This window comes from Zootermopsis nevadensis, unplaced genomic scaffold, assembly GCF_977971745.1.
Source record: "Zootermopsis nevadensis isolate Lab colony 2312 unplaced genomic scaffold, Znev_1.0 Znev_ptg000040l, whole genome shotgun sequence".
In the NCBI taxonomy this organism is placed as follows: Eukaryota; Metazoa; Arthropoda; class Insecta; order Blattodea; family Termopsidae; genus Zootermopsis; species Zootermopsis nevadensis.
This window is the reverse complement of record NW_028259172.1, coordinates 754,445-779,135: the sequence shown is the minus strand read 5'-3', so window position 1 is coordinate 779,135 and position 24,691 is coordinate 754,445. Positions and strand designations below refer to the sequence as shown.

At 38.1% G+C, this 24,691-nt stretch overlaps 1 protein-coding gene across 7 annotated transcripts in view; it reads left to right on the top strand.

Moving 5' to 3' along the window:
• LOC110834927 (dystrophin, isoforms A/C/F/G/H-like) overlaps nucleotides 1–24,691 on the top strand; it is a 330,291-nt gene that overhangs the window by 149,330 nt on the left and 156,270 nt on the right. For 2 of the 7 annotated variants that reach the window (XR_015538352.1, XR_015538351.1), the window contains exon 9: nucleotides 58–76. The exons of 1 other annotated variant lie outside the window; for it this stretch is intronic. Coding sequence is in view for 2 of the 6 variants with exons in the window: in XM_087360233.1 (XP_087216359.1) it covers nucleotides 58–243 (186 nt within the window). In the remaining 4 variants the exon portion in view is untranslated. Of the gene's footprint in view, nucleotides 1–57; nucleotides 1,942–24,691 lie in introns of those variants that run through there. 4 more of the 7 variants (XM_087360243.1, XM_087360231.1, XM_087360233.1 and 1 more) reach the window with 3 other exon arrangements.

The following is a 24,691-nucleotide window of genomic DNA, read 5'->3' as shown; positions in this document are numbered from 1 at the left end:
GATCCGTAAACGTGGATTTAATTATGTTTGTTCATTTTATAAATTTAATTATTGCAGGTGCTGGGAACTCTTTGGTCACGAAATACATATGAAGTAGAAGATATGACGAGTGATTTTATTAAGAAATCGCTTGCAGTGTCCAAGTGGAATGAGTTGTTGGATAGTTATGTGTATGGGATCCATGACTTACTTTTATACTACCTAAAACGTGAGCTGTCAGATGAAGAAAAAGAAGGTTTGTAATTACACTGGCACTTTTACATGTGTATTCTTAAATCTCTGAATTTGAATTGCTGTTTGAACTGAATAGCCGTGAATATGAGGAATAGACACATTGAAGGTAGGATTCAGCTCCACACCTAGCAGATGGATTTTAAGGAAAAAATATAACTGTTCTGTATATATAATGTGGTTTTACTTTTTTATTTACACATTGGTTACTCGATTTAAATTCTGCATGCTACCCTATAATTCCAGGCACATTTTCCAATGCCTACACAAATGGCATCATCAGTCCCCTTTGGTTAATTGTGTGAAACTTTCAGGCGTACAGGTTATGAGCATAGGAAATTTGTTACTCTTCATGATAGCATGAAAATGTTGCCACATGTATAGAGTGAAAAATACCTGAGTAACTGTACCCCCTCCCCTCAGTGTCTGTTCTTCCACCATATGTGAAATGAGACTCGCTAGGAAGAAATTATGGTACCTAAATTTTTTTTTAGTTCCTTTACCTGTGACATTGTTTATTCCTACCCATCACTTTCACACACAGAATCAACATAATTCGCTGGGACGATACGCTACAGACTTGTTTATAATTAATAATCTTCATTGATAGAAAGGGGATCTGGGGTAGCTGAGTCAGTATAGTGAGTGATTATAGACTTGACAGCCGGGGTTTGATCCCCAACATGGACAAAGGGTTTTTCCTCCTCCTGTCCTTTCCTGAGGGCCGCCTGCCCCTATCTAGTGTCGAGGTTAACACCAAGTGCCTACATGGTGTGTAGTGGGACATAAGAATGATAATAATACAAAAATAGAAGTTGCTTATTTAAACATGGACTTTCATGCTTTTTCTCCAATTTTTCTTTTTACTATTGATAATTATTTTCATAACTCATTCAGCAATCAGTAATTAAATCAGTTGAAGCAGTATAATTTTAGATAATATTTCCATAAAACTAATTAATTACAGATGTATTCTGGCCAGAGAACAATAATTTTAATTTGTTCATTAAATTTCTTCTATTCTACCTGAGCATTTGTGGGTATCTAAGGTTATGTTTGTCCCTAAAGTTTGGGACTGAAAAATGTAGTCCGACTGATATTACACAGTGATGAGCCTGGCCACTATTAAAAAAATTGTTGCCTGCTTGCAGTAAGTTAAGAAAAGTTTGTAATAAATTCTGTGAAATATAAATTGAAGGGACATAATTTGTTTTGCACTAAAATGTATTTCATATCCATGTAAGCAGTTGATATTATTATTATTATTTCAGTTGTGTACTTGATTTTAGATGTCTGTTCCTTATCCAAATACCTGATCACTGGATCATTTGTAGATACAAAATCTTCAATGATTTAAGTCTAAAAGTCTGTATAGTTTTCTTATTGCCACCTGAAGCCATTCTGTCATGCTTATCTTTGCCGCTGCGAAGCACCATTTCTCTACCTCAGCCACTTGGCTATTTTTATTGAATTATTTCTCTTATCATGGAAGCATATCATGATTACTTTAAGTGTTAATTATTTTAGTGAAATATATTAAGTTGTCACACTCCTTAAAGGAAATAGGAAAGCAACACACCTCATCCTGATGTCTCAGCCTATCATCATTTACAGTTGGCACTGCGATTGTATTTAATTTGATGTTTTAATAAATGTAAATTGGAAAGTGATGATTATAATAACAGCATTAAAATCCCTGTATAGACGACAGTATCATTGTTTATTGCACAGCTCGGATCATCGTAAACCCTCTCGGCTCTTGTATTACTATTGGAGGAACTTGGATAATTAAAGCATGTCAGTTTCCCTTTTCATTTGTATTTTAAGTTACCAATCAAAGAACTGAATGAGACGTAGTGTCATATTTGGTAGCTGGGAAAAACTGGTAACAAGTTTAATAGATAAAAAGATGTTATCTTTCGAGGATGAACATCTCGCATCGGTTCTACAAGTTTATACATTCATGTGGCTTAGATTTACACGAGTACCAACATACAGATATTGTTCAGTGTGGATTGCAGGAACATAGAAATAGTCACGTTTACAAGAAAGCATTGAAGATAGCTAGAACTTTATCTGGAATTCTTGTAAGTTATGTGTGATTGTTATTTGATTATGTATGTAGAATTGTAAGGATAACGTTTTGTGCATTCGAGTATTCATAGGTTTCAGGAGCACGTGTATGAAATTTGTGAAAAATAGGTTTGGGGCTGAATATTAAAGCTGTTTCTCCTCTGAATTGGAAAATAATCTCGACGAAGTGACATACGGTCTCCCCGGACAACTTCATATGCAACAGATGAAAAACAAAAGCTGTTTTGTCAGTATATATCGCGATATGAAGACGTATGGTGGGTATGGCTCCATGCGGTTTCAGGGCTGTTCTGAAAGCTCTGATGACGAGAAAAGGATGCCAGATTTTGTCGAGAATTGAACCCAAGTCCTTTGAAGGAAGCAGAATTGTTGGTTAGTTAGACTTTGTTTTATTCTTTAAATTGTAAATTATTTGTGAATGAATCTAGCATTTGCTTTTTATGAACGTGACATGAAGTTTTAAGGATGAGTTGTGTAATTAGTAATTAGCATTTTTTCACAGTCGATAGTAGTAGCAGCTGTTTCATTAGACTAATCCTCGCCTACTAACTGTTTTCCACAATTTTGCTTCACATATTGATCACAAGGCATCGTCTTGATAAGAGATATCATAAATCAAATTTTCGAAGGAGGCTGTTTTACCAGCTAACCTAGAACCTTAATAGTGCAGTGGCGTTCGGCCGCTCCAGTGGCGTGTGGCTGTGAGCGTGATTTTAGTTAAATATTCTTGACTCGTTTATTGATTTTCGTTTTTTAGCGACGCTTTATCAACTGCATTATGGATAAGGTTATTTATGAATGATTTATTTCCAAGTTGTCGTACCCTGTTTTTTTAAAAAGGTACTATCATTGCTACCTGTTTGGAACGACTGTCGTTGATTGATTGTATATTTAACTAAGTTTAATCGACTGCGCTGGTTATTTAGTGTACAATAAAGCTGTCTCTTTAAAATTTCATCCTGGACGTGCTGTAATCTTTGTAAGTTAAGGGAACATAGACTGAAATGTATTCGATCTTATTCTTTTTTTATTGGCAGTTGAATTTTAAGGAGAACGTTGTAAGTATGGGGGCTGCAGTTCACAAATAACTTGGCATTATTACATTTTCATGCAAATTATGATTCACCCACGTATTACTATGATTATGTCGTTAAAAATTTCAGAAGATTTAAATTAGCTCAGTGTAGTATCCAGTGGTGGTTTCCTGGGAACATGGTAATGGACGTTCGGGTTTATGTAAAAGACGGGGGGGTTGTTCACCAGCTGAGCGACTCTTAGCTACTCAAGAGGGATTCTGATCGGGAAATATATAGTAAATATTACCAGAGTAAAATATTTATTTATATGTTAAATTGACAAATTCTTGTGAAGATTAAATTACGTAATTAGGATCTTCATACATTGTAATGAAGGTTTGCGTAATGGCATTACATGAAAAATGTAATTTGCCCTGGTATAATTTATATTTTTAAGTTTGTTTATTAAACTAACTTTTTATTTTTAAGGAATACAGAAGTTTGTTGGGAAAATTAGATGCCAAGATTGTGTTTGTTGTGATGTTTGACATGAATGTTGACCTTGAAGACTGGTAAGTAATTTGTTTTAACAATCAGCAAAGTTGGATCTTGTATTTATGGGTTTTTGTATGAATCTCTCCGTTAACAGCAATTATTTCTTTGAACATCGTTAACCAGTTGGCCTTTGGAATGGTCAAGTGTTGTGTTTTCTTCGCGGTACGGACTGAATTCTTAAATTATATTTTTGATTATAAGGTTAAGGAGACTTCAATGATATTAGGTTTGATCTGGTGTGAACTTTTGTCGTGATATTTTTGAGCATTCGATTTCTATGAGACAGGGAATTTCTTGCACTGATGAAAGGGGAATTGTTCAAAGACTCCAAATAGGACGGGATTTTACCGACCATAACTTTAACTTTCAGGGATATGTAATACTTCTATATCGATCGACACTTCAAAGAGATGTCCACAGACAATTTTTTTTCTGGGATTGATTCACAGTATTTTGGTTCTTCTCATGTCATGGAACACTAGCAGCTGAAATTGATATATTTTTTAATCGCTTACGTTTTAAGAAGTCTACTAAGGTCGATTAACGAATATTATGTCATTACAATTCCTGGACCAGGGAGTGAAATTAGGCTCCTCTGCCCGACCCAAGAAAATATGTATTTTTACCTGAAGATGTGAGCAGATCCAGCTACCGAAACGTGGTGTCTAGTTTTAGTATATTGAACGATGGAGTAATTTAATGATTTCAGTACAGATTATTTTAAGAAGAACTCGGGGCGAAGGACATATATAGTTTAGCTAACTACAAAATTTCTTGTTGTTGTTATTTGTTGATATTTCAGGTTCTGATGGTTTACCGAAATTTCGGAGCTGTTTCAAGGCAGTCGCATCTGAAACGTCGGCCAGTGTCTGCCACAATACACGGCGTAGCAGCCAAAAAGACGGCCATCTTCATGTTGGTTTATGGTTTGGACAAATGAGGTTTTACCTCTGTGACAAAATTGGTTTGATAATGTGATTCTGAGTTAACATTGTTTTGATTTAATAATTTTTGTATCCTTTTATTTATATAACTATAGAACTCGTTTTAGTTTTCATGTTCTAGAAGCAGTTTTTACCTGTTTTTAGTGACACGATACAAAATAGCCCAATATTTTATTTAATTATGCTCGTAATCTGTTATGAGAAACATTATTTTGTGATACGCGAGTTCTGTTTCGAAATATTAGAATGACCTTGAAAAATCTTATCAGCCGTCACGCCCTCACTTACCCCACTGGATCGACTTTTACCCATTGGTTTGGTTCTTCATTTACCCTGAAATATGCCCCATAGCATTTAAATAATGCCATGGATGTCGAAATTATTTGCTTCCCAATTACAGCAATGTAGGATGTTCAACAGAACAACCAATCATCTTGTTCGCTCGTTTACAAATGATGTTACGTCATCTGAGTGAGATCCAATATCGGGTCCATTACGGAATAGTGGCTGCTGCACTGTTTTATGGACGATAAGAATTAGGCACTTGAGATAAATAATCAATTTAAGTTTTATGAAGATAACTATATAGTCTGATAGATATTGACTGATATTTCAGAGGCGATTGCCCTGATGATGGAGGCAGTAATAACATCCGAAACATCGGTCATGATCTGGTGAAACAGTTCATTAACCAACAGTTTCCTATGGTGGCGCGTCGTGTTCTCTTTGAGGTTGGAAGCAGATTCTCATTTCGTAATTCTCGATGCCCTGATAACGCAGACAAACTTCTTTTGTGGTTCATTCGCATTTTATTTTAATTTACTAAAAATCATGGAAATTAATTTGCGAAGTAGAAGAAGTGTTTCTGTTGGTCTCGCTATGTATGTCTGTCTGTCCGTCAGTCTTCTGTATATTACTGCAGAAAGAGGTAATTATACAGATTGTATATTCATTTTGTATTTTTATAACTCGAGAGATTTTCCAAATTGAAACGTAATTAATTATATGTGATTAGGATATGTTTCCCCACCGTTTAAATATTTTCCCAACCAAAATTCTATATGCATTCTTCACTTTCTGTTCTTCCCCACATTCCCAGCACATCTTAAATTCATAAATTTCACTTGTGCTCATACTGTTTGTCTTGTCTTTTGTGGCACCCTATACCAGGGGTTATTGCCCCGCAGCTCACTTAAAATACAAAATCTTGACATCGAAGTTCAGAATGATGTTTTATAGAAGTTCACACATTTATTCCAGCATCCACGTCAAACTTCATGACCCTAGTGGTTGTTGGCGAAGAATATTTCCCACACGTCGAAATATATATATTTCATATTCCGTAAACGTAGCATTTCTATTCAAATTTGGATTTACATTTGGTTTGTGACTCGTTATTCCCTTCGTGCTGATAACAAGTTCTCATAGAAGTCAAATCTGACATGTAGGCAACCTCCCAAACACCTGCGCCTTGCGGGCTAGTCCGATGATAATGGAATGGCAAGCTGTTTTGTCGTCGACAGAAGAGGAAGTCTGTGCTCATAGCAACGCAGTCTCTCGTAAAATATTCGTTACAGTTTGCAGTGTGCTTAAGTTACGGACTATAGTCGTGCAAAGCTGTGTAGGACGGACTTAAAACTCTCCCACACCGCCTTCTACTAGTTCAGATTGAAGTGTGTGACATTATGTGAATTAAATGTTTGTTAAATACTGAAAAATTAAATTGTTGAAATAATTGAATGACATCTTTAAATGTCTGATTAATACAATAATGTTTTGAGTGTAATTCACATAGTTCTATGGACTTTACGATAATGTCTGGTGAAATCCTATGCTAATATATGATAGCGAGTTCCTTACGTTATTTTTAGGTTGATGTCTTGAATTTAATTTGCAAAATCAAAGTTTGTATCAATACTAGGAGCTATTTACAGTAACCAAATTCAGAGAGGGGGTGTATTTTGTACATTTCGTGTAAAAATGCACGGTATACGTAATTAGTACATGGTATAATTTTTTGAGGGGACGGTATTAATATCTTAATATGTTATGCGGGTCAACGGAATGACTTCCTTCAAAATTTTCAAGACCAAGCTTTCCTTATGACTGGCTGAAAACCATCCTCCGTTTGTTGTGTCTCTGCGGATATGAAATATCTGATTAACCTCGTCTTCTTCTTCTTCTGAGGAAACAGAAGTGTCTGCTATGACGGTGGACTGCCCGAAACGTATTACAAAGTTTTAATGAAAAGGGGTTTGCCTCCATGCGCTTCAGAAAGTTTTTGTCTTTCTCAGAGAACTCAAAGATTTAAAATATACACCACTGTAATTTTACCTATTGTTTTGTATGGATATGAAACACGGTCTCTAACGTTAAGGAACCAACTCAGTGTGATCGTGTTTGAAAAACGGGCGCTTAGAAGAATATTTTAGACTTAAGACGGGAGACTGCAGAAATATATATGAAGAAGTTCTATAATTTGTATTTATCATAAGAGGGAACGTAGCACGTATGGGGTTGAGAAATGCATACAAAATTTTGGTTAGGAAACCTGCAAGGAGCAGGCCACTCGTACGACATAGGGAGGATAATATTAAAATTAATCTTTGGAAAATCATGTTTGGGGATGTGGATTATATTTATCTGGTTTAGGATAGGGGCTGTTGTGAACATTGAAATGTACCTTTGGGTACCGTAAAATACGGAGAATTCTTTGACCAGATGACCTTTCCGTTATCTTGTCGTGGACTCTCTTCCATGGAGTTAGATTGTTAATGACGTAGGTTCGTAAGTGGATAATGGGATGGAGCGCAGAATTCTTTGATTCCGTGTGGACGTCGGCCTGAACAAGAATCCTGTATTAGCATTTAAAATCTTATGTAAGTTTGTACAGAAATGTAACTAGTCTATGAAATGTAAGTTATTTATCCGACGATATGTGGAAAACATCCGGGGTGTAATCCACGAAAGCAAGGCTTGTATTCAAGACAGGTTCCGATAAGAAAAGTACGGATGAATGATTCATAAAGTACCATTTTTTTAAAAATTGGAAATGTAATTTTTTTTTCTGCGTAACAAATCACTAGAAGTGAATAAGATCTGAGGTCTTTTGCGGCGGTGATGATGATCCGATTCTTGGTTTTGGCACCATATAAACTCGTTTGTAGATATCAGCGTTTGGGACAAACTGTCTCCATCTTCAGGGCTGAAGTGGAGAAGCGTGCGATTCTACACGGCACCAAAATACAGAACCACGCCTTTGTATTTTCTGCGCAAGTTTAATTCAGATCCGCTCAGCCGCGTATTTTTGACAGTTTTTTTGATTTTAAGAAACGTAATTTTCTTTGCCATGTCCGATATGCTTAGCTTTGAAGTTTGTGATGTTGGAAAGGCGAGTGGCTTGTGAAGTGGGGTTATGCAATTCATTAAACGTGAAAATAATTACTGACGACTCGGATTATCGGCTGCTGAATCATGGAATAACAGAAGGATCTAAAAATGTCGTCTATTGAAAGCACAAGAAAGACGAATCTGTTGTTTTAAGATATTAAATTAAATTTATTAATTCATTAACATTATTTATTGTATAGTTTGTAAATTCCATATTTCTCATATCATTGCATTTTTCTTTCTTATGTTCCGTGTGAGAGAGTCTCCACATACGCACTACAGCTGGGATTGTATTGAGTAAGCCAGTAGCGGACAGCCGAAAAGGGGCTGTCCTCGATATTCGAGTTTTGGCCCTGGGGCTAACAACTTCCCGGCATAAACCCCCCCCCCCCAAATTAGGCGTAATCTCATACTTCAGATGAAAGTAGGGCAATTTAATGGTGGATCAAAGGAATGGGTAAAGTCAATCGTTAAGTGTGTTCGAGGCGTTTACTTCCTCCATTTTCATGGCGAAGACTTAAAAAAAAACTTGATAGCTGGATATATCCTGAGCATTGAAGCTGTGTGGTTTCCGATAGGAAATAATAAGTTATTTCTACTGAGAAAGGAAAAAAGAATAATATTGTGATTTATCAAATGCCATGTTTGTTATTACCCGTTATTAACTGCAGAAAGTGTAAATCTGTGTTTTGTTTCCTTGGCATTGTGACTTACGATTTATTCCACTGTTTCACAGTGTTTATCTTCCTCCTGGAAAATGTCTCGTGGCACTCTTTTTAACACACTTAAAGGAGACAGGAAGCAGTATTCTTCTCTTACTGTTATATAAAGCGTTCTGCGCCGAGCTAACCTGCCACGAAGACTATTGTTAGAGCCTTGTTTGACTACAGTAACTTAGTCCATCCCTTTTGTTCGGCTGTGTATGAAAGAACTTTGGAAGGACGTTATTGAAGGGCCAGCAGATTGAAGAAATTACAGTCAGCGATACGAAACAACGCAATTGGATTTCCTTCTTTTTAGTTTTATTCGAGGTCTTGTATAATTTATTTGGTGTCCGCCCCCCCCCCTTTATATTACATAACGTTTTTATTCTTTGAAAAAAAAGAGTATACTCCAGTTAAAACAATAAGGTTCAAATGAAGAAGACATTGCCCGTGAGGGGGGTGTGTGTGTGTGTGTGTGTGTGTGTGGAAATATTCAGTAAACAGAATATCCGAACTTGAAGAGGAAATTACAACTTTTCGATTAAAATGTATATCTTCGAGAAACAGGATGTGACGATGTGATATAAAGATGGCTCTCTCCTGGGTTGTAGCGCGGTGTAGTCTGGTAGAAGTTTACCGCCGTTTCAAAGGCCCTTTCTGCCTCCATCATCTGGGTGATGATACGACGCTACACAGCCCAGAAGACAGCCATCTTCGTATTCACCGCCGTGAGAACCTCAGATCTCACTATGTGGGAGATAAAAATTTAAAGCTATTTCTACGCTATGAAGACGTCGGTTAATGGAGGTACAGCTCCACGCGTTTTAACTCCGGCTCGTCATGTCCCCCCTCCTACCTGGACTGATTCGTTACAAACTGGATTTTTATTGGAGGGTGGGGTTGCTGATAGAACTGGTCGGGAGACAGTGGTGAAAGGACAGGTGTCTATTCCAGCCGGGAATCGAACTTCGATCGTTTGTCCCGTTCATAAGAATTGAAAAATCTTTGTCATCGGCCCAGTCGTGTGGCCGACCATAAGAAGAACCCTTTGAAGGCGATGAATGGGAAATGGGACAATGGGATGGCAGAGTTGTAAGACACGCTACGTATAACGGGGCGAAACATTAGTTTTTTCTCGGTGCTGGTATTGGTGCAATGTGCCCAGTGTGCTGTGGACTGTTTGGGCACAATGAATATTCTCGTGCATCGAAAGTATGGTAAGTCTACTGTTACTGGCCTATTTACGTTGAATAAAATACAGTGTTTGTGTTTGTTTTAATTAGATTTATGAATGTCATACTCTTTTCGTTGAGTATGGAGATAATTGTATGAGAGATATAGCGTTGTTTTTTTTTGCGAAGAGTATATTTGTGAATGCGTGAAGAACTAAGCACTCATTTTGGAACGTTTTTGTGCTGTTTGTATTTGAAAATAATGATTTCGTTCATTAGCAGCGTTTGTGTTTTGTTTTCAGTTCTTGATTTGCTTATTGGTCTTTTTAATTTTATTTCACTGATGAAAAATACAAGCCTTTAAAATTTCAGATCGTATAATTCAATGCCCCTCCTTCGTCTGCCTTGTTGTGACCTGTTTTCTTTTTAATTTTGAAGGTAAACTGTAAAATTAATTTGTTTTTGTGTGTGGTGTTCAATACTTTTTTCAAATAAATCGAAATATTTCCACATTCTGTTCTGATTAAAATATAATGAAGGCTTTTACACTAATTAACTGCTTTAATTGATATGCTTTTGTTTACAGCCAATGACATTTGCAAATATTAAGTGTGTCTCATGACATCTGTGCAGTAATGCTTTCCAAAGGCTAATAATTCTTATTTTTTTAGGATTCAGCTTTGTATAGAAGTTGGCTTCATTTTGTTTTCATGACGATGATTAATGAATAGCTCACTATCTTTACTTGATGACAAAACGAAACTCGTTTCAAGATACGTGCTTATATTTTTTAATTATAAACGTATTTTTATTCATAACAAGTAACTGCTGGTTTGTGATCATTTGGCGATTAGGTATTTTGGGTCTTGTGGGTTAATATTTATGAATGTGTGTGTGTGTCGTTATAACCGTTGCTATGGTAATGCTGTTAATGGATATGACTCAAGTTACCAGACAACAATTTCCTCGCCACGTCCTTTAAGAGAGAGACAGCAGCGGACAGGTTACTTTGTTGGCAGGTCTTAGAATCTTAGAACGTGTCGAAACAGTCGAATTGATACAAAGCGATCGACCATTCACGGTGATGATGTCCGTGTGAGAGTTGGTATTGGGACAAGGTTCTAGACCATTCGATATAATTTCTGCCGTTACGCCATGTTCACTCAATTTCCTCCTGGGAGATGGAGCCGATGAGTCCGTCTACGGCCGCATTTCCACGTTGATACATCGACTCCATCGTAACAATACAAGAACTGGAACAAAACACGACAGTGATCAATTGGTTGATTCTATTTAAGGAAATGATCGCTGTTTATTCCGAGAATCATAAGAAACCCAAAATTTTGGGAACAAAACTCGGGAGATATTATTAAAAGAGCTGGTATATATAATTACCACTGAGCTTTAAAGTGTTTTTTTTTAATGTGTAAGGTTCATAATCTTGTGGTCTTGGCTCACAGTGGTACCACTCTCCAAACTAATCCATAACTATTGAAAATCGATCATAAGTATGACGTCAATCGTTAATGACGTCAGAATTCAACCACGAATATAGAACAATGAATCAGGGTTTTGTTCACATTATGATTCTGCAGTTTGCATTTGTGACCATCAAATATTGATACGATTCGTTTATAAATAATGTCCCTGGCAATATTGCTGGATGGTATTTGCCTACAAAAGTAATGTGCCACGGACTTGAAAGAAGCAGATTAAATTATAAGTGGAACCGAATCAAAATGAATAAAAGAATGAATGATGAGTGCGCATTAGGTACAGTTGCACTCCAGAGTCGACACAATCGACATGTTTATGTGCAAATCGTAGTGAGATATAAAAGAGTTGTTACGTCATCCTTTAGTTATATTTTCCCCAGATAACAATACACCGTCATAACTCCGTAACTGTCATTAAATTTAGTTATATTTCTAGACTGTACATGTAATGTTTAACGCTTTAAGATCCAGTGGTAATTATATGTACCGCCTGCTTTAATAGTGAGAAGTTCAGCTCCGTTTGGTTTTCAACTTAAACAGCGTTTACTAGTTATCGATGTAATGGTGAAGTGTAGTGTTTACTTCGCGGTACGAACTGAATGTTTAAATGTTATCGGGGTTGTGATTTTGGCTGCAAGCTTCTCATGCAGCCGACATCACGTGCAATTAAGGTGTGTTTACGATGAAGGGACCATTTCGTTCTACACAGCGATTTGCTATGAGACAGCAACAATCTGTTAGCCAGACTTTAGCACCCTCACACTTCAGATAACCAACCACTGGCCTTTGTCTGGATAAACCCAAAATGCTCAAAAGAAGAATCTTGAAAGTGGGTCAGCTGGTCCAGAAGTCGCGATGAGGGGAATTTAAGTATTATTAAATGTCCCAATAGTGGCACCACTGTGCTAAGATATTATTATTATTATTATTGCGCTTTTGTGTTATGTATTAGAACATGTGCTCCTAATATAATAACCTATATCCGTCAGGCTTGACTGTACGAAGTCTCCGTTAGTGCTATGTGAAAAGAAAAAAAATGAAACTTAATTTTGACGTTGGCGACTCTGGTAGCAAGAAATACATACGAGACTCTAGTGGGGTCTCGTGGTCTGGAGTCAAGGTGTTGGTGTTCTCAGCAGGAATTTAGTCTCCCTGGAGATTTTTTTCAAGTTTAATTTTATTTTTAAAGAAATTTTGTAAGTTTTATATTTCATGTGAGATATGCAAAGATAATACTGCAACAAATTGCATTACTGTTCAACACGAAAAAAGGTTCATTCCCGTCAACTTGGACGGGTCTCTCTCTCTCTCTTTTTCCCCAATTTTAGTGCCTGGCGCATTTGTAACCGGACCAGAGTATTCTCCGTTGTAGGCAAACGCGCAGTCAGACTTCATATGCATATTCTGCTTTTCTGTATTTCCCCCTTTATATTCTAAATTCATCCCTCTATTCTATATTCACTTCCTCAGAAGTGTATATAGAATTCCCTCACAAAAGAATGGTCGACTCGAATGAAAACATTCCCGATAGCCGTCAATACACGCATTCACGAGGTCTGACGTAAACATCTTTACGTTCAAGGAAGTGCCGTTATTGGGATAACCTTTGTGTTGGATATTTTATATCAAGGTCTTTGCAGGTTTGCTTACCCATTCAAATAGGAAGAATTAAAATGACAAAGGTATTCTGTCGAGGTAGTGAGAGTAGGACCTGAACCCTTGAAATACAGTGAAATTTAATATAACGCGCCTTACGTGTTCTACTGAATCTTTAAAAGAAAAGCGTAGTTTGAGACTTCAGGTTCTGTCGACGGTGATTCTGAGGACGTCGTCATGCCGTTTACCGACGTTTCGAAGGTTCTTACTGCCGCCTTCATCAGGACGACCGTAGTCCCACGAAACTGTGCATATTAACCCTTTGAATCCGAAGTTCATGTTAATATTTAAAGACTAAGTCCTTACCGCAAAGAAAACACAACACTTCACCATAACATGGATCAGCTTATTAACGCCGTTTAAGGCAATTAGTATATTTGGCACTGAGCTTTAGAAAGCTGGGAAATACTTTTTCTAAAACAATTTTTACTTTTGATATTTATAATGTCAATAACCTGTGAACACTCACGTAATTTTTAACCCTTCAAAGTGTAGTGGTAACTGTACTTACCAGCTCGTTTAACAATCATTAACTCTTCATTTTGTATTTATGTGTTTTGTGTGATTCTCAGTTGTAAACAGCGATTATTTCCTTAAACAGCGTTAACCAGTTGATCTTCGTAATGGTTAAGTGTAGTGTTTTCTTCGCGGTACGGACTGAATTCTTAAACATTTTTTAGTCTAGCTTCGGCAAGCAGTTATTTTGCGTAGACGCATGGGGAGGGCAATGCATGATCAATCCGAACGACGTCTGGAGCTTGCTTCTACACTTCGGCGCTGTGGGACGCCATGGCTCTCTTGTGCGTGAGCTTGTCAGACGGATGGGCCGGGGTGTCAGAACAAAATAGTACGACGATCTGATTTACGTTCCCCCAGCATTGACGTCACGAGTTGCCCTCACAATGCGTTCTCAGAAGTCACTGGATACTGGAACTTTCTCTCATAGCCTCTTAAAATACTCTACTCCTGTTCGTTGTATCAGACGCCTTTGTTGCGTGAAAGCTCTTAAGATGATGTTAAATCTTATACAATTCTGTGTCTTGTGTAGAACATAATTGCTCAATAATTCAGCTTTATAGCCATTCGGCATCGCTGTTTAGAATTTAGAAGCGTCGTGATTTCTCTCCCGCAAAAACATTGTTATTTATTTTCATTTCACTCCTGGGATATGTAATGGTTTTACAAGAGAACTTGCTTTTTATAACAAACTTCCGAGGGCCGTGAACATTTTTTTCCCGTCCAGGTGCGTTTCTATTTAAAATGGATTAAAGAAACTCGCTCGATTTAGTTGTCAAAGTATTTAAAAATGTTCCCGTCTTTTATGGAAACAAAATGTTTATAAATATGTTCACAAGAGCCCTCCACCTGTTCCTATCCTGAGCCAAATGAATTCAGTATACATTTTCGCATCCCATTTCTTTAAGATCCGTTTTAATATTATCATTCCCTGTGCGTCTCGATCTTCCGAGTGGTCTGTTTCTTCAGGTATTCCCGCCAATTCATTTCTCATCTCACCCGTGCATGCTATATTCCCAGACTACTTTATCTCCCGTGATTTGACATATGCTTATAGGTAACAAGTATTTTAATTTCTTTTTACTTGTGATAAGAGCATACTTAATCAAGGCGGACGGTAATTAATGTCGTTAAGTCAGAGGCTGATGGAGTCTGATGTTGTTAAGATATAAATTTTGTGACCTAAAGCTATATTGAAGCTTAAATGGATGCTTGAGTAGCTAATATAGTCCAATCATTCGTCCGTGTTACTACTGAGCTTGTTAAAGATTTTGTTTAAATGCTGTGTTAACCAGTTTGTAAAATTTATTACGTGTTACGTTAATGCCGAAGTTCACTGCATGGTTTTGTAGCTTTCTATTGGTACGTCTGAAATAAGATGGAATTTTATAAATAACACTCAACATTTATCATTGATGATATGGGATGTGACTTTTTATGTACGTGGAGTTGACATGAACTTAGCTGAAACGTCTGCTCTTAATTGGAAATTATCGGGATGATTATGTCACAAACGTATGACGTTTGGCATTACGTTACCAGTAAGAAATGCTGTTAGATCATGTCAATATAAATTTAAATTTTATCGTCTATTTGAATAAAGTCGAGAAGAGTGGCGTTGTTATCTGTGGTTTAATTGTTTTACCATTTGTTTGCTTTTTTTTATAAACTTTAAAAATAATAAGCAGTAGTTGACATCTGAAAATACCAATTATTTATAACCTTAATTCAAATTGTGAAGTAGTTAACGAGAAGATTTCATTTTGTATTCGTAGTAAGTGACATTTCTCATTTGTGGATGTTACGAAAGCCTTACGCATTATTCATCCGTTTTCCGTATTTAATCTTCTTAAAACTCAATAATCACTGTAAAATCAGGGTCCTTTGAGTTGCAGACTGCAGAATCTTGGTTTCACAAAGTTGATGAAAGAATAAAGACTCTGTACTTTGCTACAGCGATTCAGATTTGAGGGTGTCCTCGTTCGTATTGATACAGAAGTATCGGTGGCAGCACAGTCGAGAACTGTATATATATGTTGTTGAATCGATATTAGGGAAATAGTAGCGATTGTTAGAGAGACATTAAAGGTATCAGTTAGAGGTATTTTGTACCTTGTCAGGATTTAAATGGGCCATAACTTTGTAATCCCAGGTTAACAAATTGTGTATTCGCGTGCACTTGCTTTAAGATGTGCGTAAGAGTTGTATGTAGGAAGCCAGACTTCGGGAATAAATCCTGTGTTTATATAATAAGGATATTACGTTTGCATGAGTACAGTGCGTGAATATATACACCGAAACCCAATATTATGGGGTGGTATAAATTCGAGCATTTACATACCCGAATTCACAATCTTGCAGTATTTTCCATTCTATGGATGAGATATCTAGCTTTAAAGTATTGGTGTTCTGGTCAGAATTTATTTGGCGTCTGAGAGTAACAGTGAAGGACCGCGTTCACCAGAACTTAATCCGAATTCGTGTGACTCAGGATAGGATAATGTGTTCGTAACTTTTGAAGACTGTAATGAAAAATTCGAGTTCCATAAAAATGTAAAATGCCTTATTTAGCTCAGCCACTGTTAGCTTATCAAGAAGGGCTCCGTCCCGTGAATCTAGTTATGGAGCATAGTAGTCTTGGGGTTTTTAATTGATTTTTGTATTTCTGAGAAGCCTTCAGATTTTTTTTCCAAATAACTTACTATCGTAAAAAAATTTCCTTTTTCTCTTGTAAATTAAGTGGGCTGATAAAGTACGAAATGAGCTGGTCTTAGACAGGATAGGCGAAGAAAGAAGTCTATGGGAAAATCTTACCAGAAGAAGAGATGGGATGGCGGGACACGTCCTGAGGCACCCAGGATTGGTTAATTTGGTAACGGAAGGAACAGTTGAAGGAAGGAATCGTAGGGGGAGACGAAGATTGGAACATGTGACGCAGATTTTTGAGGATGTGGAAATGAAGAGATTGGCGCAAGATAGGCGAAAACGTGGGACCGCATCAAAGCAGTCGAAAGACTGATGACAAACAAACAAACAAACAACGTAATGTTGTTCAGTCAGTATCGTTTCATGTCTAGGATCTGGTTAGTTTTTCATAGTAATACAACCCACGCTCATAGTTCTATTGTGACGCTCACAATAATTTAATTTTTAATCACCCCCCCCCCCCCCGTTCCTGGAGTGTGGCAGCACTGATTAGCTGACTTTGATCAAAGACAGTACACCTCGTAGCCATTCAGATCAGATATAACATCGAGGCGTGTGTGTGGATATTGATGACATATCAGACGTGCGTGCTGCCTCCATCATCATGGCGATTGCGCGCAACTTTTTAATCCCTAGATGGGAGGATAATATTAAAATATATCGTAGGGGAAAATAGAGTGTTGTGTGAACTGCATTCATATGCCTCAGGCTAGTTCTGATGAAGACGGTGATGAATCTCTGGGTTCCATGAAATTTAAGGAAATTATTATCCAGTTGGGCGACTATTAGCATTTCGAAAAAAAGACTCGAACTCGTGGAGGTAGACGCGAAATATGGGTCCCAGTGCTCTGGGTTTGTCAGCAGCGCACAGTTTTTATTTAACCAGAGGATGGAAGGTAGGTTAAGCCAGATCAATATTCCAGTGCAGTGTGTCCATTGTAATTAGCCATAACAGTTTCTCTGAAAATGTGCACTATAATTTTTGTAAAGTTCACCAAAAAGTGAGCGGTAAAATATTAGTGTTATAATTATTAGCTAAAATGTCAATATGGTGTCTACAGGATTTTTTTTACTTTTTCATACTTTTACATTTTGATATTCGGAATATTAAATTAGTTGTGGCTTCTTGAATTGCATCTTGCATTATTTAACAGAAGGCATTGTGTTCAGTTCTGTTACAAAGTCCTAGGGCAGTAGAGGTAACTGTAGTACTAGTGAATTTGCGTGGGTTGAAGTCGTATATGGCAGTAATGTTAGACCCTTATCCTAGTTACACGTCATATCACATTTACCGTGATAGGTCTTAATCCGCTAAACCAGGTTGTAAATACAGGGTGTTCCATTTACTACGCCAGCAGTGAATCTTTTGTAACATCAGTATTTAAAGACGAACGAGTTGTTTCCTTGAGTGCTTTTAAGAGAAATGCACAGCAGATGTGCACCATCACCACTTCGAAGGCAAACACATTTCCAGTGTCAGAATTCGCATTGCCAAATGCTTCACGGGTAGCAGGAAAATATTTCGTCGCGAAGTAATGATCGTGAATTAACACAGGTTCTGCTTGTGAATAAGCCGTGTTCGCACCTCTCCAGCTGACGTGAGTAGCGGCCTAGCAACTAGGAGGGAGTGCTGTTGATTTAATTCAGTATACAGTATTACATGATTGTTGGATTGCGTTTTAAATTATGCGTGAGTATGATTTGACCTTTTACGACGAATAAGTACATTAAAATTCTCTTGGAGTATCCGCGTCTTTTTTTAGTTAGAGATCAACACAGAAGCAGCAATGCAGGGTGGACTTATGTATGAGAAACTTTGTCTTGTCCCCACATCGGCCCTGATGAAGGTGGCAGAGAAGGTCTCCGACACATTGGTTTTGAACTCAGCTCTGACGCAGAGAATTTTAGTGTAAAGCATTATGTCTGTTTGTTAATTTCAGAAGTTTTGTTTAAATTAAACCCCTTGTTGCCGAGATAACGGATGCATAATAATTTCCTGTAATTCTGTACGTTATGAAAGCATTTCTGTAAACTAATGAGTTTAATATAGGGTCTGATATCAACATTTATGCATTGACATTCATGTAAATAGTGCGAATGAAGCCGTTCACTTGTTTGAAACAAACGTAACTGTCTGCTAGAAAAACGGTTTGATGTGGTTCTATAAATTTGTCTATTTTCTCTTTGTAACTAATGGCGTGTTACTTTTGTAGAGTAGTGAGTGCAACCTTTAAAATTTAGTTGTAGGTTGGAATGCACGATACAGTTTGTTCTTTCGAGACATTTACGACACACCTTTCTACAGAATGATTGCTTTTTGGTATTTAAAAATACGTACGAGTCCCTTGTAGGCATACGAGTTATGATAACATCTCCTTTTTATCCTGTTTATAAATTTCCATGTCGCAAGCTACTTGTTCGAATGGCAGAGAGCCACAAATAGTTTTTCTCTGAACAACCGATGAATAGGCCGTCTCATAGTAACACTGTCAGAACAAGAACTTGCTGCTTTTATGTAAGGTTTCAATTGTAAACGTTGATGTGGGGTTCGACTCCCACGAACAAATCTTAGCAAGACCGGCTTTGGGGCCCAACCAGTCTCCTATCCGGTGAGAACCTGGTTCTCTTTGCCGGGAGGGTGAAACCAGCCGAAACGTCGAGAAGAATGTTCGTTCACCTTCATCTGGTGTTTGGATTAAGAATACATGGATGTATACGTGCACGTCGCCATACATATTCATGGCGTGGTGATTATCTTTAACTCTGAAACAGGGCCATTCTAGAGAAACTTATAGTCACTCATCTGGTCAAGATATTACCCACCATTTATTGAACCTGAAGTTTTATTGCCGTGTTCACAAAAGCCCGCTGCTAGTCCATTTCCGAATCCATAACTTGTTCGTTTAAGATTCGTTTTAATATTATCCTCGTTTCTACACCGTCATTTTTTTCGTCTGCGGTCAAGATGTTGTCATGAGTGCCTTGTTTTACCTGGCGTTCAGCAAGTGTAACAACTTAGATTTTAATCCTGTGGTCGTGCATCTAATTCCGGAACTCACTGTACTTCTTAATCGGAACTCGTTGGTGTTGACCCGTGACGTGTTGGCGGCTGATTACACGCGTCAATCACGGCACAGCCCTTAAAACAACCGCGGTCGTATATACTACGTGTCTCTTGCTTACACGGCTCAAATTAATTATAACATTTTCAATAAAAACTAATCAAAAATTGGTTGAGTCGGTGGCTTTACCAAAAGCCCATTTATTCCATTACAACGAGGCTGATATTTATGCAGTACGTACATGCCCGTGGCGTATCGAATGCTGGTTACGTCTGAGTACGGATATCTGATGGCACGAGAACTCAAAATATCTGTTCCTCTCGGAGATACAAGCCGAGGCTGGTTTCGGGTTTGAGGTTTTCGTGATTTCGCTGTCGATGATGATGTTGTTCTGGGTGGTAACGCCGTGCGGATTTGTTGGGAACATACCAACGTTTCGGAGCCACATATTGCCGCCTTCTTCAGGGCGTGACAAATCTTACGAAAAACGTGGTTGAAGTACTGGTTCAGTGGGTAATTTTGTGGTAAGACATATTTATGTGTCCGACCTCTCATCTGACAAGCTGACTCATTATTTCAGTTTTTGTCTCAATAATTTCAGTCCACGAGGTACATTTGTCGCCTTTGGTTGGGGCAGTGATTTTTGGCAACTCCTTCGTGGATTTCCCAGCCTCCAGGCGGGTTTATCCTTTTGCTTACATCATAAGTTACAGCTGTTGACCTCTGCTAGGTCTCCGACATCACATCGGACGATACACCGTAAAACTTGAGTAGCCCGTTAACACTCTTGTGCGTCATGATCCATCTGTTCCATGGTCTCTTGTACTACTTCTTTTCTTCACTACATGTCTTCAGACTAAAGCTCCTAATATTTTTCGTTCGTTGTTTAATACAAGCATGTTTGAAGTATTTTGTACTCTTTTATGTTTAATATAATAAAATTAATTAAATCAAGTAAATATAATTTTATTTAATTAATTAGTTCTATTAAAGCAGTAGGACTTTATAAAATAGTGTGCACCCAAACGAAAGGAATTCCATCGTTTTGAGTTACTGCATCAAAATCTGTTGAAATTAGCCTAAACATTACGTGAAATATGGAAAATGAAAGTATTTGCTTCAATCCGTTGCTACGCAACCGTTTGAAGGGTGAAGCCTAATTCATTTTGTCACGAAAAATAATTTTAAACAGAGCGCTCATCGAGACGATACGCAACAAGGAACTGAAATTTCGGATTGAAAATAATTGTCGGTAATGTTGCACACCCTGTTATCAACACTTCTTTCACGAAGGAGTCACTTTTCATCGTCAGAGGCGATAAAAGATGAGATACGAAATGAATCTACTCTTTTAACTCGCCCTGCTTGTCCTTGATAGCTTCTGTGGATGCACGATGCCCAAAAATATTGTTAACTGGACAGAAGAAATTTTCCGCCAAGGTTAAGTTGTTACGTAAAGAAGGCTCTGTCGAAATTGGATAGAAATCATATCGAAGTCTCAGGAAACTTCAAGTGAAAATAAACAAAATTCATACGGCAGAGTTCTTGACAGTCTGATAATCGCTCGGTCCATCTTATGTGGAACCCGAGTGTTCATGCCCGTGTTCACAAGAGCCTGCCACTGTACGCTATTCCGATGATAAATTGATGCATCAAACACCGTAGACCATATATATTTATTATTTCCTTTTTAATATCATCCTGCCATCTGCTCGTTGATCTATCAGTTTTCCATTGCCTAAATGTCACGAAAAATCAATTTAATCCAAGGCCCTGTATAGCATTTCATAACATCCGGTTCATACCTCAGACTGAAGGACCACCCCCTGTCGGCCGAGCGCGGGAGCTTGTTCAACCCGCAATCTGTTGGCCGTCTCCAATTGCATCCTGACGTCGTGCTATGTTGTGGTGACAAAGGACTCACCATGGAGGACACTAATCGTATCAGCCACAGAGTTATTAAAAATTCCGTACACACGGGCGCGCGCGTTGGAGGTGAAGCACGTGAGTTGTATTCTGAAGCACTTTTGAATCACCCTGTATATTGCGGAAGCCATTTTCGTCCAAATGTGTGGTGTTATTGTTGGAACTTCATACTCGAATACAATTCTATCTGTGGATAAGGACGTTATATTATAGACGCTCTGTACACACGTATGTTTAAATGTCTGTAGTTCCTGACCTTTTTCTTTGTGTTATTATTGTGAAGGTCATGATAAGCAGCATGGAGACGCGAGATAAATGTGGTCTATTTTCAAGCGCGGTCTGTCGGCAGCCTTGCGGAAAACACGAGATATGTGAAATGCTTTAAGCCGGGCTGCACCAACGCAGGTCAACACAAAGATGCGACTGTTGCGTGGATCTCTAAAGGATTCACGTCAAAATATATCTGGAAGGTTACTTTTAAAATAGAATCCAGTGACGTGTGTTTTCGTTGCGATACACACGAAAGCCGCTGGACCAAGTTCAATTACTGGGCCACATTAAGTGTTCAGTCAGCTGCAATTCAATTTGACTGTTCGGCGGTGAGAATCGAATTTGCTGATAAAGTTGATCACTGCTGTATGCTTTGTGCACTAACTGTGTCATATGTTACTACGGAAACGTCAGGGAAGAACGTAGGTTATAAAGTTGTTATTGTCATCATCACCATGGTGATAACCACCACTGCTATCATCATGAAAATCATCGTCATCATTTTCAGTAGGATTTCATGTTCTCACGAAGATGGCTGTCTTCTGGGTTGTGATCTGGTAGAAGTTTACTGTCGGATGATGATGGTGTAGGCAGCAAGGACCGCTGAAACGTCGGTAAAGTTCTATCAGACTACACGGCGCTACAACCCAGAAGGCAGCCAACATTATTATTTACATCATCTAAAGTCTCTGTTTAATATCGGTATTTTTCATTAGTTTATCGTCTGTTTTATACATGTGTCCAACTTAGCGTGAAACGGAGTTTCGAGACAACCTTCGGTTTTGTAAAAGACGTAATTCCACATCTAGACAAGCGATTATTAGGTTTTCCATACATCACTCTGCTCAGTGGAGTTTTAATTTTATCAACTTATTTACTCTTGCTCTTGTGACCTGTTTCAGGACTTTATAGGCATTTCTCGTCTACGAGGTGCGATCGGAAAGTTTCAAGACTGCGCGTATAAAAACCCCGTACACTTATCTCAGGTATTAAATTAATCCATCACCCTCGAAGTAGTTCCCCTGGGAGTGAACACAACGATCCCAGCGCCGCTGCCAAGCCTGGAAGCATCCCTGGAAGTCTTTCTTTGTCAGCCTGTCAAGCACCATCTGCAATTCTGCCTGAATCTCTTCTATCGTCTCAAATCTCCTTCCCTTTAGCTGAATTTTCATCTTTGGGAAGATGAAGAAGTCACACGGAGCTTAGAAAGGAAGTTGGGGTCGGTTCTTGCAAGATCTTTGAGCTCCTGACAAACGAGAAGTCGATTCTGCTTCTGGTCCTCAGACAGGATGCGTCGCATGTGGAGTTCTTCCTTTAGAATCAGGTGACAGGTCCCATAGCCTATCCCAACAATGTCGCACAAGTCGTTGATGGTACGACGTCGATCTTCGTAACATTTTCGGGCGTTGTGCTCGAAGATGGTCGTCCAGAATGCTCGTCATCATCGACAGAGCTTCGGCCATTTTTAAAACGTGAATGCCACACAAAAGTTTGTGCACGACCCATTGCGGACTCCCCAAATGCTTGCTTTAGCATTTCATAGGTTTCCGTAGCCGTTTTGGCGAGTCTTTGGCAAAATTTGATGCACACGCCATTCCGAAATCGCAGGAGGGTCAGTGTAATGCACTACCAAAACGCCCGTAACTAAGAAACAAATGCTAATTCGATGATGCCGGCTGGCACACTGATTCACTATGAATGTAGGCCGCACCCCCTAGCGGCAGAAGCTCGTACTACATCCGGTTCGCCCTCTATTGTCACAGTCTTGAAACTTTCCGATCGCACCTCGTACTTTGAAAATAGTTGTAATAAATAAATATACTGATGTGTATGGTAATTAATGTTCCATTATATGTGTGTTATCTCAGGTGGTGTAATATTTATTTTGTTTAATTTAGTGGGAAATTAATTTTCCTTTTCCTTTAGGAGATGTTTTAAAGGAACTCACCCCTTTCATAAACTAAAAGTTTGTATAGTTCTCAGCTGTTTGTTTAGTGACATCTGTTATTCACCAGATACAGTAGATTGTTGTCATATTACGTTCTTATTTTAGTGGTATACCGGCTGATGCCGTACCTAATATGTCCTCCAACTTTAATCTGATCCGTATAACTTCCCGTCTTTGACGTGCACTGTTGCAGATTTGAAGATCTGGCTGTTAATGTCCAGAACATTGATGGCTGTAGTTTGTCTTTCGGGCATCTATCCGTGAAGATACATAAATCGATTGTTTTGAAATTCTAAAGCAGTACTCCAAATGCTTTTAAAAACCACACGTGTTAAATCATTATTTTATTAAGTTTTTTATTGTTCGTTTATCTTCACCTCTTCTACATTTATTCCGTGTCCTTGTGGTTTGATGTTGGCTGTGAAGTTATCTTTATGTTTCGCGTAATAATATTCAAATTGAGAATAAAGCATAAACAGTTAAAAGGAATGATTAAACGACTAGAGCTGCTGTTTATGTTGTAAATAATTTATATGAGTATGAAATTTTTTTTACAGGGATGCTAAAGTACTAGAGAAGCTGATTTAAAATAAATTATTACGTGTCTCCCTGAAGATGGCTCAGAAACAAACGAATCATGCAGGGCGAAATGTAAATAAAATAAGGTTTTACAAGAAGATGGCTGTGTTGTAGCGTCGTGTAATCTAGTAGGAGGACCACTGAAACGTCGGTAAACTTCTACCAGACTACACTGTGGTAAAATCCATAAGACATACATACATCGTATGTATAATTTCAACATGGGAGCATGATAGTGAATAATATGAAGGATGTTGAAGAAAGCGATCGTGGCCTAATTTAAGGTACTATCCCATAATTTTCATGAAGGGTTTGAGGAAACACGAGAAAAATATAATTTGAATGTGTATTCGACCCCTACCATTCTCTCTACGATTCTACCTAATTGCAGTTACATTTCTAGTATTCGACAGAGAAAATGCCTTC